Source organism: Psammomys obesus, unplaced genomic scaffold (genome assembly GCF_907164565.1).
Source record: "Psammomys obesus unplaced genomic scaffold, mPsaObe1.curated_primary_1811, whole genome shotgun sequence".
Taxonomy (NCBI): Eukaryota; Metazoa; Chordata; class Mammalia; order Rodentia; family Muridae; genus Psammomys; species Psammomys obesus.
Window position 1 is genome coordinate 5,470,661 of NW_026585626.1, and position 17,505 is coordinate 5,488,165.

Here is a 17,505-nt window from a genome sequence, read left to right on the forward strand (position 1 = left end):
GATAGATAGATAGATAGATAGATAGATAGATAGATAGATAGATAGATGCTTCTGTTTATGAATGATCTAGGCCAATGAATGAATGAATGAAGTTTTAGGGGTGGTGAGATGGCTCAGCAGGTAAAGAAAGGTACTTGCTGCCAAGCCTGATGACCTGAGTTCCATCCCACCAATACGGTACAAGAAAAGAACTGACTTCTATAAGTTGTCCTCTGATTTATACGTGTGTGTGCCTATATACATACCCCCCCACACAAATGTAAACAAAATTAAGGAGTTTTGTAGAAAATAAGTATGTGTAAGGTAAGTGAATGAATGAGCAGGAAGAAATAGAAACAATTATATAATGAAAGAACAAAAGACAGTGACTGTGAAGAAGGGCTGGAGAGAGTTCAGAGGAGAGGAATATGTCCTGCTCTGCAAAAGACGCCAGTTGAGATCCCAACATGCACATCCAGTGGCTCACAGCCACCTGTAACAGCAGTGTCAGGGGATCTGATGCTCTTTTCTGGTTTCTGTAGGCACCTTCCCTCATGTGTACCCCCTCACACACACACACATTAGTTAACAATGTTAATAATAATTAAAAATCTTTTTGAAGCATTTTTTTGCATCTTTCCTCTGAAACTCTTAAGATTTCATTAGCTTTCCTGTACCCTACCCACATTACAATAATTATGACCACATTGTTAGTGGCTCTCACTGATCTGTCTCTTTTTCTTTCCAGGGGCAGTTCCAAAAGTCTTCAGATTTTCAAAAGAAAGGACTGAGGCAAACATGCAGTGATGCAGGGAGAAACCGCAGAGACTGTGGAAATAATGAACGTCCTTGTGGCCAGGAGGCAAGCACTCTTAGGTGAGTTACTGAAGGTAGGTCTGGCTGTTTGCAGCTATATGGAGAAAGCCCTTTCATTTTAGCTACCAGGGAACCGTGGATTGTTGAGTAAATATGTGTGTGTCTTTATAACTGGAGGAAGGACAACCTAAGACTAGACATACTGGGTGTATATTTCAGCCTTGCCACTCTACTACACCTTATTGGATTGAATAAATTACTAAACTTCACCTCTATGTTAAACTCATGGGAGCTGAGTTAAGATGTCTCAGTCAGTAAAGGGCTCCCTGCTAAGCCTGATGACCTGAATTTAATCTTTGGGACCCACAAAGTGGAAAGACAGAACCAACTCCTACAAGTTGTCTTCTGATCTCCACACATACCACTGCACACGAATAAATAAATAAATGTAGTTTTAAGGAAACTGAACTTTAGGCTTTCCTAGTCTTTCTGGGCCACATGTCCCAGTATCTTTAGGTGGAATCTGTCTTAGTTCTAGCCTCACTTCCTAGAATAAAGGAAAAATTGGATGTGGTCTTGGAGAAATGGGATACAAATGGGCTGAGGAGGCTCAGGAGGGAGGGAGAGTCACAAACATGTTTTAAAAGTGCTAGGCTAGGTTGGGTATGGTGGGGGCACTTCTTTAATCCCAACACTCAGGAGGAGAGGCCACCCTGGTCTATATTTTGAGTTCTAGGCCAGCCAGGGCTAGATAGTAAGACCCTGTCTCTGGAGAGAGAGAGAGAGAGAGAGAGAGAGAGAGAGAGAGAGACACTACATGCACACAGGCCTAAGGACACCTGAAGAAGGTGTAAGGCTCTTTGGAGCTGGAGTTACAGACAGCTGTAACCTACCGTGTGGGTGCTAGGAATTGAACCCACGTCCTCTGGAAGAGCTGCCAGTGTTCTTGACTAATGAGCCATCTCTGCAGCTTCCCGCCCCCAGTCTTATTGCATCTATAACACGTGGTTGGCACATAGGAGCACATAGCATTTTTACCAGTTGCCTAACAGAGTAAGGCTCCTTATTCTGTCGTCTAATACTACTAAGGCGGAGCTTTTATAAGCTTGACTTAGATATTGTGGGCTGAGTACCATAGTGGGGAGGAGAACCAGGACCCAGTAAAACTTAGCTTACTCCTTTAAAATCCTGTGATTATTTAACTCTCACCTACCACAGCTACAGGTTGATCCAAAACACTGTTAGCCTAACTTTGCTGCTGATTTCTAAATCCAGGCAGTTTTAGAGTCTGGGACATGTAGTTTACTGTCCAAATCTATGGTTTGTTAACTCTCAGGAATACTCATAACACTGTAAAAAGTAATCTAAAAAGAGCATGAATAGCTAAAGCCCTAGAACAAGAAGGAAATTACCTCAGGGCCTTTAGCTACAGAGAAGTTTCTAAAGCATGATGTGCATGTGAGCCTGTGGAAAACAGCTTGGTGCCAAGACAGCAACACTTTGTCAACACTTTCACCATCACCTGTCACACTCCTCTTCCCAGGGACAGTCAAAACTGTGATTCTGGGTACAGGCCAGCTCATTGGCTGCTTTCACCTCAGTCCTCTAGTCATGTCTGGACTCCATGGCTGAGGTGTGCTGCGGTAGGCTCAGGGGTGGGGGATGAGAACGTTTCTGAATAATGCTTTCCCATTGGGTTTTTATTTACTATGCTGGAGTCCACATATGTTAAAATGATAAACAGTTAGCTGAGCGGTGGTGGCACATGCCTTTAATCCCAGCACTTGAGAGAGTTCGAGGCCAACCTGGTCTGCAGAGTGAGTTCTAGGACAACCAGGTCTACACAGGGAAACCCTGACTCAAAACAAACCAAAACAGAAGTTTATAAGGGTAAGATGATGCTGGAAAACAAGAGAAAGATGATATGGGATCAACCATACAAGTTCTTTACAAGTTAGGGATTGCTATGTTTGTAAGAAAGCAAATTCAGAGTCAGTCTCTCAGTCTCTTTCCCTCCCTTCCTACCTCTGCTCTGTGTGGGGTGGTTGTGATGATGTGCATGTGTATGCATTTGTGTGATGTGTGTGGTGTTATATGCCTGAGTATGTATGTGTGTGTATGTTTGTGTATGTGAGTGAGTGTATGTGTGTGTGTATCTGTATGGTGGATGCTAGGATGCTGGGGATTGAGCCCAGTACTTTGAAGATGTTAGGCATGAATCCTATTACTAAGTGGCATTCTCCTCTCTGTTTTTATTAAGGGATACAACTACAAAAACTAGAGCTTTCTAGGTAAAGCTCTAAAACGGTGAGAAAACACAAGGAATATTGTCAATAAGACTTAAAAACACACAGGTAATTTTTCATTAACTTATTAGAACCGAGTTATTTTCCTTTCAAATGTTTTCTAGTCAGTTCTTTTTTTAAAAAAAGATTTATTGTTTAATATTCATGGATATGAGTTTTTGCTTGCATGTATGTCTGTGTACCACATATGTGCCTACAGAGGTCAAAAGAGGATATTGGGTACACTGGAACTAGAGTTAACGGATGGTTGTAAACCAAACCCCTCACTCTGCAAAAACAAGTCAGTCTCAAAAACCACTGAGTCATCTCTCCTGTCCTCTAGTCACTTAAAGTTTTAAAAAGTTATCTAGAACAAAGTTGGGTTTTGTTTCGATTTGATTTGTTTAGGCGGCATGATGCTGTTGGGATAAACTCTTGTGTAGCATTGACGGGCCTCAATTTGCCTGTTGAGCTCTTGAATGAGGTGATTACAGGCATTGGCCACATATCTAGCTCAAAGTTCTTGGCATTGTCTTAGAAGTCACAAGCATATACGCGAGCAAGTTTACAGAGACATAAAATTAGTGGTTTATAATTGTGATCAAACTCCCTGCAAAGTTAACAAACACATAATAACAGTGATACACATGTGAAGCTTTATAGTTTGCACCACACTTTCCCACATTCTCTCATTTGCCATATATTTAATGATACACATAATTTGTACTACATGCTAATTAAGCTTAATTAGTAGGTCTTGTGAATGACTGTAAATAGTAGGAATGGTTTGCTACCAAAGCAAATTTTCAGGTTTTTAAAAATTAGCTACCTGATTTTTTTGTTGTAGATTTTTTTCCGAGATGGTTCCTCTGTGCAGCCCTGGCTGTCCTGCAAATTGCTCTGTAGTCCAGGCTGGCCTCAGACTCAGCGATTCGCCTGCCTCTGCCCCCAAGTGCTGGGATTAAAAATGGGTGCTACCAACTGGGCACTTCTTTAATCCCAACACTTGGGAGGCAAAAACAGGAGGATCTCTGTGAGTTCAAGGCCAGCCTGATCTACATAAGCAAGTCCAGGACAGCCAGGGCTACACAGAGAAACCTTTTCTTGGAAAACAAAAGCAAAATGTGTGCACCATCGCAGCCCAGCTTAGTTACTTGATATTTATAATTGGGCTTAGTGTAATCATATTGTCTTGCATCATACATGTAGACAGTTATGTGTTGACAGAAGTGAGCTGCATGTTTGAGAATATAACAGTGGTAGAGCACATCTTTAGCATGTTCAGTCCCTGAGTTCAATCCCAAGTGCTGCCAAAAAGAAAAAAAGAAAAAGACATTGCACCTGGCAGCTGAGCTTCCCTCCCTCCATGGCCTTCCTTGTTATCAACTCTTGAGTCCTCCTGGTCCCCTCTTTTCTTCACATCTCTTCCAGTGGTACCAGTATTTACACCCAAAGGAACCTGTGTATAGTGTGCCACATTCACTTAACAACGTATATTATTTATTGAGCATTAGGTGCAAGGCTTTGAGCAAGGCACTGGATATATAGTAGAAGGCAAGACTGCCCTGGTCCTTACACTGACTAAGGGAATAGCTTATATTTGGTTGTGTGGAGGGGTGAAGAGGAAGTTGGCAAGCCTATTTTACTTCTAGAATACAATGTACACTCTGATAAAGATGGTGCCTTTTTGTTTTGTAATCATTGATGTTGAGCTGTTTGGGCTTGGGCTTTGTCTACCCTCCGGCAGAGGATGATACTATGGGAGAGCCCCTAGTGCCCATGCCTGGTATTGGATACATAGAAGGGAGCTAAGGTCAGGCAGGATTGCTAAACTGGTATAAGCAGAAGTGTGCTTCTTTTGTTAATGGTTTCATGGTTCACCTGTGTGATGCATGCATCAGTACTGCATTCCTTTTCACCCTGAATAATGTTCTATAATGTGGCTGTGGCTCTCGTCTGCTTTGTACTGCCGTGATAAACACTATGACCAAAAGCAATGGAGGAGGGAATGGTTTATTTCCCCCTGCGACTTACAGTCCTTCAGGAAAGGAAGTCAGGGAGGGAACTCATGCATGAGCCTGGAGGCAGGGACTGAAGCATAACCACAGAACATTGCCACTTGTTTGTTCTCCATGGCTTCTCAGCCTGCCTTCTCATACCGGCAGGACAACCTGCCAACGAGTGGCACCACACAAGGCAGGCAAGGCCCCAATGTCAATCAGTAATGAAGAAAGGGTCCCTCAGGCATGCCCACAGGGTAGTCTTGATGGAGGCAGTTCTTCAGTTGAGGCTCTATCTTGCCAGGGATCCTAGTTTTGTGTCAAGTTGATAAAAACTAACTGGCACATGTTTGTTTGTTTGTTGTTGTTGTTATTTGTGTGGTATTTATATATTACATGTTGTTTAATTGGTGAACTTTAGATTTTTTTCACCTTTGACCTATTACAACTAGTTTTGGTGTGAATATTCAAATTAACTTTTTGTTAAAAATGGTTAAAAACTTATGTTGTCAAACAAACAAACAAACAAAAAGCCATCAGACCCAAAGACTCAGCAAACTTCCATACAGTTAGAGAAGCCGTTAGAATGAAAGCTATGGAACTCTACATTGGATTTTATACTCTCCCTGGCAATTACGTACTTCAAACTACTAACTGTTTTATATACTGTAGACTACCAAAAATGAAAACAAAAATAGTTTTGAGTGGTGGATTTCTTTTCTTTTTTAGGACTTTAAAAAATGCCTACAGATATGTCTGTGCACCTCTTGTAGGTTGCTAGTCTTGGAGGCCAGAGAGGGTATGGGATGAATCCCTGGGCACTGGAGTGACAGATGGCTGTGAGCCACAATGTGGGTGCTGGGAATCAAACCAAAGTCCATGAGTCAGGGCTCTTAGGCATTATTCATCTCTCCATTCCTTGAGGGCATGTTTCATTTCTCTTTGGTTATAACTATGAGTAGAATTAGAAGGTGATAATGTTAACACCATTTTTAAGGTTTTAAGAATCTTCCTTTCTCCATTTTACATTACCACCAACAATGTGTAAGGAATCCAGTTTAGCTATATCTTTGCCAACACAATAGCAACCATCCTAATGGTGGGTTTTAAATGAGTATCCTATTGTGGTCTATTTTCCTAATGACTTATGATGAATCCGGAACCGTAAGCTGTTCTTTAAAATACTGCTGTATTTGCTTTGTTTTTGGTTGCTGGAGTTTTTATTATTTATTTTATTTTTTTGTTTTCCAAGACAGGGTTTCTCCATGTAGCCCTTGCTGTCCTGGAACTCTCTGTAGACCAGGCTAGCCTCAAACTCACAGAGATCCTCCTGTCTTTGCCTTTTCAGTGCTGGGATTAAAGGTGTGCTCCACCAGCACCCAGCTGGTTGCTGGAGTTTTGTTTGCTTGGTTTTGTTTTGTGTTTTGAGATAGGATCTCATATAGCCCAGGCTAGCCTTGGACTGTAGCTGAGGATGGCATAAAACTCCCAATCCTGTGTCTACCTTCCAAGGTCTGGAGTTATACAAATGTATCACCATACCTGCTGTGGAGCCATTCATGTTGGGGGGGGTGGCATTCAGGTGTCTCCTCAAATGTGTCTCCGCCTTAGTTTTTGAAATGGAGTCATGGCCAGGTGTAGTGGACACCTTCAATTCCAGTACTCCGGACACAAAGGCAGGTGGATCTCTGTGATTTTGAAGCCAACCTGGTTTACAAAGTGAGTTCTAGGATGGTTAGGACTGTTAACACAAAGAAACACTGCCTCAAAAAAAAAAAAAAAGGGAGGGAGGGAGGGAAAGAAAGAGAGAGAGGAAGGAAGGAAGGAAGGAAGGAAGGAAGGAAGGAAGGAAGGAAGGAAGGAAGGAAGGAAGGAAGAAAAGAAATGGAATCTGGAACCATTCACTGAACTAAGAGTGCTTTGACTGGCTAGACTGGCTAGCCAGCAAGCTAAGGCTCTATATGGATTACAGGTGTATACCATAGCGTCTGGGTTCTAGAGATCCAAATTCAGGTTCTCACGATTATGTAATAGGGGCTTTACTGAGTGAGACAACTCCTCAACCTTTGACACATTTTTAAATCTTTTCACATCTGTGTTTTTATTTACAGTATTTTGTTGAATGTCTTTTTTTTTTTTTTTTTAATTCTATCTGAATGGGGCTTCAGAGATGGCTCAGCAGTAAATGGCTGACATTACAAACAGCTGTAACTCCAGTTCAAGGAGCTCCCACTCCCACTTCTGGTCTCAGTGGGCACTGTATATTGGTGCACCAATATACAGGCAGATGAAACACATAAAAATGAAAATAAAAAAATATACTGGAGTAACTGCATAGCTGGTAACAAGTTTAATGTTTATAATAAAGTCTGGTTTAAAAGTTAAAATGCAGTCTGCAACTTAAATTTATTCTGTTAGGCTTTGGGGGCTGGGGCTTTCTTTTTAAATCAATTTTGTTGTCAATGTCATACATGTGTGTAATGTATTCTGGTTAGTGCCATCCTATACACTTTCTCTATCTCTTTTCAGCACCACCCCCACCACCCCTAGTTCCTACTAGTCCCTTCCAGGTCCATGATGTTCAGGTTTGGGTTTTGGTCTGTGACCCTTTTAGTTGGAACTGTCCACTGCATTCTGGTGTTGTCATCAGTGACTACACAACATTTTAAAGTCTTAAACTAAGTGAAAAATATGTGGCTGGTGTTTAACTTAGATTTTAACTTAAATTTCAGGCCATAGATTGTGTGCAGGACCACACTGTGGGACTTACACACGGGGTGAAGAGTACATTTAGGGACTCTCCATACTGCTTGCATAGCAGTTATGTGCCAATTATGTGTTGATATTAACTTGTCCAATTCCCACTTCAACCCTGTGCCCTGGAGACTGTTAACATGTTATTAGTCCTTGTACAAACAAACAACAACAACAACAAAATGACAGAGGGAGGGTGATTTAGTAAAGATGGGTTTCACATCCCCTTGCTCTCAGCTCTGCACCACAAAGGAGGAATTAAACCCCTGCTTTCTTCCTACTGACCCAGAAATGAGCCATTGAACTCAGGGTCCTTCCCTCCTAAATCTGGCTCCCACTGGTTGTTTGAAGTTCTTTAAAGTAAACTGATAAATAGCCTCGGTCCCTCAGTTTTAAGTGTGTGCGCCAATGAGCGACCACAACTGAAGGGCTCAAGTGGGCGGGGCTGGCGGAGGGGCGGGACATACCTGCGGGTGCCTATAGTTGCTGCTCGGACTAAGCTGTCCCTATCCCATGAAGAACCATGAGCTGGACTTGTCCGCGTTGCCAGCAACCCGTTTACTTCGGTGAGGCTGGGACCGAGGAGGAGTAAAGATGAGTGTGAGCCCCCTGTGACCCTGTATCATTGAGAGTGTGTTTGTGTGTGTGCTTGCTTGCACCGTGCCTGCCCTGCCACACCTCCAAGAGCCCAAGGCAAGAGGGTGGGCTGGAGTTTCCTCCTGGAGACAGCATTGGAGACAGTATTCATGGTCTCCAGCGAGCAAGGCTGGTTGGTCTGGTTAACCCGGAAGGCTGAAGGGCAAAAGGAGGGTGTCTGGCGTTGGGCTGGACTCCTTGCAGCCTGGATCCACCTTGTTCCCCACAGCTGAGAAAGTGAGCTCCTTAGGCAAGAACTGGCACCGTTTCTGCCTGAAATGTGAGCGCTGTCAGAGCGTCTTGTCCCCTGGAGGGCATGCAGAGGTGAGGCCTCACTAGGGTAACAGCCCTCTATCATACCCCCGCCCCTATAGACCCCAATTTCAGCCTTGGAAACGTGCCAAAGAACCTTAGAGCTACCCACCCGATGGGCCTCCTACCAGCCAGAATTTGGCAGCCTCAGTGATGCTGTTGACCCATGGTTTTGAGGGAGGGGTAAGCAGCTGCTTGTTTTCCACCCATACCCTCAACCCCTAGACCACTGTGGCAATTCTGACATGCTAGCCTATCACCCACCCTTCCCAGACCCATCAGAATAGTTGCAGTGCACCTATGCACCTGACAGCCTGTACAGGCATGCCCCCTTGGCCCTGAGTGACCCTTCCCTCTGCCTGTGCTTGTGCCCAGCACAACGGGAGGCCATACTGCCACAAGCCTTGCTATGGGGCTCTCTTTGGACCTAGAGGTAAGTTCCAGCCCAGAAGGGGCCAGGGGCTATAGAACTCTCCCTGTGGCTAGGAACTGGAGCTGACCTCTGTGATTGGGTCTTCTCTCCGCAGGGGTCAACATTGGTGGTGTAGGCTGCTATCTCTACAACCCCCCAACTCCCTCCACTGCCAGGAGCATTTCCCTCAGCCCCAGCAACTTTAGCCCCCCTAGGCCAAGGATTGGCCTCCCCCAGGCTAAGAAAAGTAAGTGAACATGGACTTGAGCTGTTGTGCTCCCCGTGACCCTTCCTTCTTCAGGCTGCAGCAGACACGGTAACTGCTCTTGGCAGTCCTGTTGGTGGCCTATTTTTCTGCTGTCATGTGAGTTGAGTTAAAAGGTAAATTGGACAGATAGCACGATCACCCTCATTTTGCAAGTGATGTCCAGAGTAGACAGGTGGTTGCTAATCAGAAGCAAGGCTGCTCTGGAATTTGGGCCCCTCCCCCAGCCAGGACCATAGAAGAGAGACCTAAAGTGAGGGCTCATTAGGGTCGCCCCCACTCCTCAGATTCTTTCCTAGTACCTGTTTCTTCTCATACTCCCCAGAGTGGCCAGTGACACCATGCTCCCCAACACCTGACACCGCTGCCCTGGCCAGCTCCTATATCAGCTCAGGTTTCCTAATGATTGAGTTACTACAGCACGGAGCTGGTGAACTGGTGGGCTCCTCGGGCCCTGGGAGGATGACAAAGAAGCAGGTGGTCCCTAATGAAGGTGACGAATAGCATGGAATGAGTCAGAAGGAACTGTGTCCTGAGCTCATGGCTTCGTGGAGTGGGATATGGGTGTGGGGATGAAGGGGTTTGAGGAGAGGACAGTGCCATATACAGGCAGGGGCTAGAGGGCCCTGCTGAGGGCCTGGCCCCCACCACAGCCCTGCCTGGGGCCTCTTCCCATTAAAGGACCTCCTTACATGAAGACATTCACTGGGGAGACCTCACTGTGCCCTGGATGTGGGGATCCTGTGTATTTTGGTAAGTGACAATGAAAAGCTTGGAGAGGAACACTGGTTAGGCAACAGGGTGTAGGGAGGTGATTCAAGGCAGGTGGTTGTCCCTGCCCTGCCCTTAGAATAGAAGAACTATCACTGCTCTCCACCAACAGCTGAGAAGGTGATGTCTTTGGGCAGAAATTGGCACCGACCCTGCTTGAGGTGCCAACGTTGTAGGAAGACACTGACTGCTGGAAGTCATGCGGAGGTGAGCAGGGCAGGATTGGAGGTTATGCTGGGAGGAAGGAGGCTAGAAGTAGGAAGAGAGACAGGCTGAGAAGATTCTTTTTCTGTGTTCCAGCATGATGGCATCCCTTACTGCCACATCCCCTGCTATGGATACCTGTTTGGCCCTAAAGGTGGGCAGCCTGACCCCAGACGCTGGCTTAAAGTGCCATAGCCATAGAGAATGTGTGGACAACTTCCCTTGTGGTCAAACATCCCAGGCCCCTCCCCTCTCCAGTCCTCACCCCAACGCCCTTTCCACCAAAGCCCTTGGTAACAGGGCTTTCTCCTTTAGGAGTGAACATCGGCAATGTGGGCTGCTACATCTATGACCCAGTGGACATAAGACCCAAATGAGCCATTCCCAGGAGTGAGCACCTTAACTCAGGCTTCCCACCATCTCCTCCATAGTCCATGGGAAGCTCTGGAATTCTCTAGTCCTTCCGGGGAAGGAGGAGGTGAAATCCTCAGGGCTTGGGCCTAGGCTCTGCGGTGGACCTGAGTCTAGACTTTCTTTGCCAATTCTTTGCTTCCCCATTCCTATCTGGATGCGCCTCCCCCTCCACACACACATCCTAGAATGGTGATTGCCTGGCTTCCCAGTTCCTTCTCCCAGCAGTGCTGGAGCTTCAAAGTGTATTCATAATGGTCACTGAGTGTCAAGCTCTCTGGCTTCTCCAATAAAATGTTGACTCCCATACCTTCAACTCTTTGTTGTTTGGTTTTGTTTTTAGAGACAGGTTTCTTTGTGCAGCCCTGGCTGTCCTGGAACTCTCTTTGTAGATCAGGCTGGCCTTGAAATCTCAGATCCACCTGCCTTTGCCTTCTGAGTGCTGGGATTAAAGGCATGTGCTACCACCCGGCTCAACTCTTTAGGGATGAAGCCTAGACAGTGAGGGGCAGGGGCCTGCTACATCAGAGGTAGCCCTGGCAACAAGAAGCTCTATGTGTTGGTCCCCTGGCATTGGAATTGGGCAGATCCTCGCCTTGCAACTGTATACAGCATACCCACCAGCCTCGTGGGTACTAGAAATAATCATAGAAATGGCCTTTACCAATATTTCTAGAATCAGATTGTTCAGTTTGAGCATGACAATAAGTCCTGTATGTGAGGAGATTTCATTATCCACGTGAGAGATGAGCAGTGGCAGTGCTGGGTTCAGAGCTGAGGATCATGTCAATGCCTTCCCTTCTGAGGAGCTTCCCAAATCTCACTGCTGCCCCAACCCAGCCACGAGAGGGGCACCCCGAATCCCGGCAGCCCAGGGCTCCAGGAGGTATTCCTGTTGCTGGAAACTGGATGAACACAGGCAGAAGGCACCAACGGCCGCTCCATCCTTAGAAGGATTTGATGTCCCAGTCACAAGGGCCTGCTTTCTTTCCCAGGTCCTGCAGGGGCTGCCCCTAGGCCCACATAGTCCCGGACCTGCATGTCTTCCTCCTGAACGCTGAATAGGACAATGAAGAAGGAAGGGTCAGGAACATGGTGTGGGTTAGTCCTGGAGCCCTTGCTCGTCCCATACAAACACTCCCACAAGAGAGTGACACATGTCTGCACATATTCTGGGTGCATAGGCATAGCTAAATGGACATGTACATCCCTTCCTGGGCATTTGTGTATGCATAAAGGTACGGACTCATGTATGCTTTTATCTAGACAGTTTATCCACACCAGGGCATTCACTCAAATTTATACACACTGGAAACACTCGCCTGTGTACACATGTCCAGGTGCCAAGGGTAGTTGTGCAGCTGTCTTTCCCTTTTCCCCTTTGCATCCTAAATGTCAGGGGATGGGTACCTGAACCCACGAATGCCACACATGCACACACACCTCTTTTTTTCTACATCCTGGATGGTCTCTGGCAGCTGTGCCTTCTTTGTCTCAGGGAGCAGGAGCGCAATGCAGGCAGCCAGGAGGGCAATCCCTCCGTAAGCAAGTTTGGGCAGCGAGAGCCATATTCCATCCAGCAAGACCACCAGTGGGGCCAAAGAGGCCCCGAGCCGGCCCATGAACGCAGCGAGTCCCAATCCTGTCTGTCTGTTCAAGAAGAGTTAAGGGGGTCAGGCATCAGAAGGCTCCCCTCTCGGGCTGGCAACCCCTGAGACTGGCTTCCCAGCACAGAAGATAAAACTCCCTGTGCTCTCCAAGACGGGCAAACAACCACTGTGCTCTGGCTGTGGCTAAAGAAGGGGCAGGGCAGCTTGTGACCATGGAAACCTAGATTAAGGCAAGTCAGTCGCCTGGGACCCCAACTCACCTGAGCACAGTAGGATACAACTCGGACGTGAACAGGTAGGCTGTGGTGAAGGCAGCTTCAGAGAAAGTTTTTGCCATCACTACCAGAGCAGTGGTGGAGGTCTTGGTCCCTGGAGGGAAAGGGATAATGCCAGGATGTGGGGTCAGAGTGCCCTCAGAGGGCTGAGCCCAACTGCCAGACCTTGGCTTACCTGGGGACACCAGCAGGCTGAGGCCAAAGGTCAGAGCTGTACACAGCAGCATCCCAGCCTCTGTGAGGCGGCGGCCCACCTGACGCACCAGGAAGTAGACGGCGATTTTGGAGGGCAGCTCCATAGCCCCTAACAGCAGCTGAGTCTGGTACACGGTCAGCCCCAGCCCGGACAAGTCCAGCGTCAGGCCGTAGTAGGAAAAGTTCACTCCAAACCTGAATGGAGTTGCAGTACCCCTCAAGGGTCCTTTCCTGCCCCACCTCTCCTGCCACTTGGCTCTTCACAGCCTGCAGCCTAGGACACCCCTGACCCCCAGCCACCCATAATCCCCAGGTAGGTACCAGTGGCCAAAATGCCTTTACCCCAGTCTTCCCCTCCCCCCAAGACAGTGTTTCTTTGTGTAGCCTTGGCTGTCATGGACTCACTTTGTAGCATTGTAGACCAGGTTGGCCTTGAACCCAGAGATCTGCCTGCCTCTGCCTCCCAGAATGCTGGGCTTACAGGCATGCGCCTGGCCTTTAACCCAATCTTAATAGCAACCCTATGACACAGGAACTAACAGCAACCTTTCCTTTCGAGAAAATAGATGCTAAGGGTCAGAGCGGTTAGAGAATTGCCCAGGGTCAGGCAGTAAGGGAGTCATACAGCCTAAGGCTGAGTCTACATGTCTGTACTTGGTACTCACTAGACCTGTGGCAGCCAGATTTCCCTCTGGGCATGGATGAGCTTCCTGGTTACACTCTTGGCCCCGCCCTTCTTCCACCCTCACTCCACCAGACCCAACACAGCCGCCTCTCGCCTCTCACCACAGCACCATGAAGCACAAGGAGATGTGTCGGAGCTGCCTCGTTCGGAACAGGTCCAGGTATGACGGTCTTCGCAACACCTGTTCCATGGTGACCACTCTGTTCAGGGCCTGGTGGGGGAGGAGGCAAGGTTGCGACATCCAGAAGTGCTGGGGTGGGAGGGCAAAGGCTCTTCTGATCAGATGTGGTGGGCCCAGGAGAAGGGGAACTTAGACACGCTCCCCACCCACCACACCCCTGTGTACTCTCTCACACATACTGTCACCCTCACCTCCTGGCTCAGTCTGTCCTCGCCTATAGGCTTCCCATTGAGCCTGGCACAGCGGAACAAGTATGTTTTTGCCTCCTCCACACGACCCTGGGTTAGAAGCCACCGCGCGGACTCAGGTACCCACCTAGGGGAGAAGCCAGAGGACCTTCAGCTAGAAGCCAGCCTTGCAAGCCACCTCTACCTCCTCAGATCCCAGGCTGTCGACTCCCCTCGGCCTGAAAAGACATCTCTCCTCCAAGTCTCCTACTGCCCAGCCCTGGAAATGCTTGTTCAGGCCCAGTTTCAAAGCTGCTGCTTCCTTTACTTACTTGTTCAGGCCTAGACCCCCAGTCCTCCAAGGGGTCCCTTCCTTACTCAGCTAAATTAAATTGGTCTTACCCTCAAAACCTTAGCTCCCAGCACCAGCCAACACTTCTGGCAGGGGGTTGCAGGATGACGGCTGGACGGACATACTGATACACAGTTCACTGTTAGGAGACAACGAAGCACCCACCTTGCCAGGCCCTCTGTTCTCCTGCCTTAGTTTCCACTACCATGCTGGCTGTGTCCCGTCCCTGTCCTTTGAAGGCAAACCCCAGCCGTCACCTGACACTGTCTAACTCTTCATCACTGTCTCTCCTGTCTGTGTCTCCATTGGACCCTTTGAATTCACCTTTCAGATCCCATCCCTGTCACTCACTACCTCTCTCTGCTCAGTCTGTCTCTTCACACCTGCTCTCTTCTTCTGTGTCTTGTGCTATCTTCTTTCTACTGGCTTCTGTTTTTCTGACTTCTCTCAATATCTTATTGACTCCTTCTCTCTCTGTGTGTGCACGTGTACATGTTTGTATGTGTTCACACATGTACACAGGCTCAGGTGACATCATGTGTCTTTCTCAGTTGGTCTCCACCTTAGCTTTTTGAGACAAGGTCTCTCACTGAATATGGAATTTGCTGATCCAGGAAGACTGGCTGGCCAGCAAGCCCCAGATTGTCCTATCTCTGCCTCCCAAGGGATTAGTACAGCTAAGTGTACAGCTCTGTGTCATGCTTTTTACATGGTGCTCCTCATGCTTTCATAGCAAGTATTTTACCAACTGAAATGTCTTACAAGACACCATTTTTTACTTTCCTTTTTTTTTCAACCCAGGTTGCCCTTAAACTCCCTATGCAGCTGAGGGTGACCTTGAACTTCTGATCCTCATTCCTCTACCTCCTAAGTAATGTGAATAGGAACGTACACCATTACAGCTGGTTTATTCAGTGCTGGGGATAAACCGAGGGCTTTGTGCATGCCGGGGAAACTGAACCCCAGCCACCATCTCTCAGTCTCCTCGTTCTTTTTGTTTGTTTTCATTATTTTTAATTGAGTGTGTGTGTATGTTTGAGTGTGTCTGTGTGTTTCTGTAAATGTGTTTGTGTGTGTCTCTGTGTGTATGTTTTTGTGTCTGTCTTTGTGTTTGTGTCTATGTTTGTGTGTGTGCGTGTGTATGTGTGTGTGTGTTTGGGTGTGTGCTTGTATCTCTGTGTATTTCTCTGAATATGTTTGTGTTTGACTGTGTCTATGTTTGCTTGTCACTGTGTGTGTCTGTGTTTGGCTATGTCTGTGTGTGTATGTATGTATCTGTGATTGGGTATGTGTTTGTGCCTGTGTGTGTGAGTATGAGCATACTATGTGTGTGCAGGTGCAGGTACCCACAGAAGCCAGCAGTGTCTGGTCTCCTGGAACTGGACTTATATTCTGCCCAATGAGGGTCCTGGGAATTGAACTTGGGTCCTCCAGAAGAGCAGTGTGTGCTGCTAACAGCTGAGCCAGCTCTCCAGCCCCGTTCTTGAATCTTAGTCTCTAACTAACTGTGTCTTGGCTGTTTGTGTCTCCCACTCCCAGCTGCTTGCACTTCTCACCAGATGCTGATGATGCCCAGGACACAGGGCAGGGTGACAGCTAGCAGAAGCCACCGCCAGCTCCGGATCAGGTACCCAACCAGTGCCAGCAGCAGCGCCCCCACTGTCCAGAAGATGGTGCTGATGACCCCAGCCACGGTGCGGTGCTCCACATCCAGCCACTCCAGCTCTGGAGCCAGGACCGTCAGAGACAGGGAGACGGTAAGCAAGGGCCGGATGGGTCCATCTCACCCAGACAAACAGCCTCCCTCCAGGCCTTGCTCGTGTTTGTCTGCCTCACCCAGTGGCAGCACAATGATGGTGAAACCAGCCAGGGCGGAGCCGGTGAGGGTGCGGGTGATGACAAACATGATGTAGTTGGCTGAGGCTGCAGATGCCAGGCCCAGCACCAGGGAGCTCACATAGGCCACGAGCAGAAGCTGACGCCGGCCAAACCTGCCAAGGGGCATGCAAGGTCAGGTCCCCATGGGCCTTCCCGGATATAGCTGATTGATGTGGCCTGTCCCCATACTATAGGGGGGAGGGTCCCCTCAGCCTGCCCTGGCCCCTTATTTCACCTGTCAGACAAGTATCCATACAGCACAGCCCCCACCAGCACGCCGATGAAGAAGCAAGTGGATGTGATTTTGTTCAGTCCTCTCTGCTGGCACACCAGATCCCACTGCGAAGACAGGCAGGGAGGGCCTTCCATGTGTACAGGCCCCTCTCCAGCCAGCACTGCTTCCCTCCTTTCCAGGCGTCAGGGGTCCAGCAGGTACCCCATCCCTGGCTATCAACCGCAGCGTCAGAAAGGGAAGACTGCCTCTCCCTAGTTCCAAAGCTCGGCTTCTTCCCGGGAGGTCCATCACCACCACCCAGGAATCCTGTTGCCCCCCTCTCCTCAGGGAGACTCCACCTCCACCCACCCTTTCTCTCTGGATGAATCATGTAACTCTCAGACCTGGGATGGAAAGGGGGGCGGGAATCGAGGCCTCTGCAGTTTCTCCATCTCTTACTGTAGAGACATCCTAGCCAGCTGTCTGTTCCAATCCCCTGGAGTCACCTTAGCCTTCCCTGGCCTTTATATAATCCCTGCTGAATTATAGCAAATGAACCCCTCACTACGAGCCGAGAACTGAACCCCAGGGCTCTAAATCCACGGGCTTTCCACACTCAGGAAACAAAGCCTCTCAGAGTACAGGCAGGTTACCCAAGGTAATGGCAGGCCCAACCCACTCACACAATGTCACCCTCTGGCCTCAGGTACCTCAGTTGCAATGGTGGAGGAGAATTCTGAGCGGTCGTACTCCCAGCCCTGAGAACAGGCCACTGTGGAGGGGTCACCCTCAGGCTCCCCAGGGCTGGGCGCCTCTGTCCCCAAGGTGGTATTGGGGAGAGCCTGGGGATGGGCAAAGCGGAGGCAGGAGCTGAAGGTGCCGTCAGTCTCCCGGGGTAGATGGGTCTCCAGCCACAAGTCCGGATGACTGAGGTTGGCAGGCGCACCAGGAAGGGCACAGTGATGGGCAGGCACAGCAGCCATGAAGATGGGCAGGAAAAAATGCATAGGGAGCAGCACTCGAGGCAGTGCCATTAGTGCCATATTCTGCAGCTGGAAGGGCCCGAAGCCACCCACCTTCTCCAGCAGCTCCTCAAAGCCCAT

The 17,505-nt window shown here is 48.3% G+C and overlaps 2 protein-coding genes across 2 annotated transcripts; one reads left to right on the forward strand and one right to left on the reverse strand.

Annotated features, from left to right (window-relative positions):
• Positions 1–8,347: 8,347 nt before the first annotated feature.
• Positions 8,348–11,161, forward strand: Crip3 (cysteine rich protein 3). The gene is made up of 8 exons (XM_055614647.1): positions 8,348–8,400; positions 8,626–8,794; positions 9,158–9,215; positions 9,310–9,441; positions 10,141–10,212; positions 10,343–10,437; positions 10,531–10,588; positions 10,750–11,161. Exons 1-8 carry the CDS (start codon positions 8,348–8,350, stop codon positions 10,809–10,811), a joined length of 699 nt encoding a protein of 232 aa, XP_055470622.1. The 3' UTR covers positions 10,812–11,161.
• A 394-nt stretch (positions 11,162–11,555) lies between these two features.
• On the reverse strand, positions 11,556–17,505 carry Slc22a7 (solute carrier family 22 member 7). Its single transcript, XM_055612989.1, has 10 exons — positions 17,113–17,505; positions 16,424–16,527; positions 16,147–16,301; positions 15,867–16,035; positions 13,983–14,106; positions 13,712–13,821; positions 12,906–13,120; positions 12,716–12,824; positions 12,289–12,495; positions 11,556–11,902 (listed from the first exon to the last, which is right to left on the reverse strand). Exons 1-10 carry the CDS (start codon positions 17,503–17,505, stop codon positions 11,815–11,817), a joined length of 1,674 nt encoding a protein of 557 aa, XP_055468964.1. The 3' UTR covers positions 11,556–11,814.

What these genes read in the sequence shown, in the direction of transcription:
- Crip3 (XM_055614647.1), top strand. Translation starts at nt 8,348, where the DNA reads ATGAAGAACCATGAGCTGGACTTGTCCGCGTTGCCAGCAACCCGTTTA. An exon ending in CCCCTGGAGGGCATGCAGAG is followed by an intron (nt 8,795 to 9,157) that starts GTGAGGCCTCAC and finishes GCTTGTGCCCAG; the next exon opens with CACAACGGGAGGCCATACTG. An exon ending in TGGGGATCCTGTGTATTTTG is followed by an intron (nt 10,213 to 10,342) that starts GTAAGTGACAAT and finishes CTCCACCAACAG; the next exon opens with CTGAGAAGGTGATGTCTTTG.
- Slc22a7 (XM_055612989.1), bottom strand. Translation starts at nt 17,505, where the DNA reads ATGGGCTTTGAGGAGCTGCTGGAGAAGGTGGGTGGCTTCGGGCCCTTC. An exon ending in TTGTATCCTACTGTGCTCAG is followed by an intron (nt 12,496 to 12,715) that starts GTGAGTTGGGGT and finishes CTTCTTGAACAG; the next exon opens with ACAGACAGGATTGGGACTCG. An exon ending in CAGGATGTAGAAAAAAAGAG is followed by an intron (nt 11,903 to 12,288) that starts GTGTGTGTGCAT and finishes TGTCCTATTCAG; the next exon opens with CGTTCAGGAGGAAGACATGC.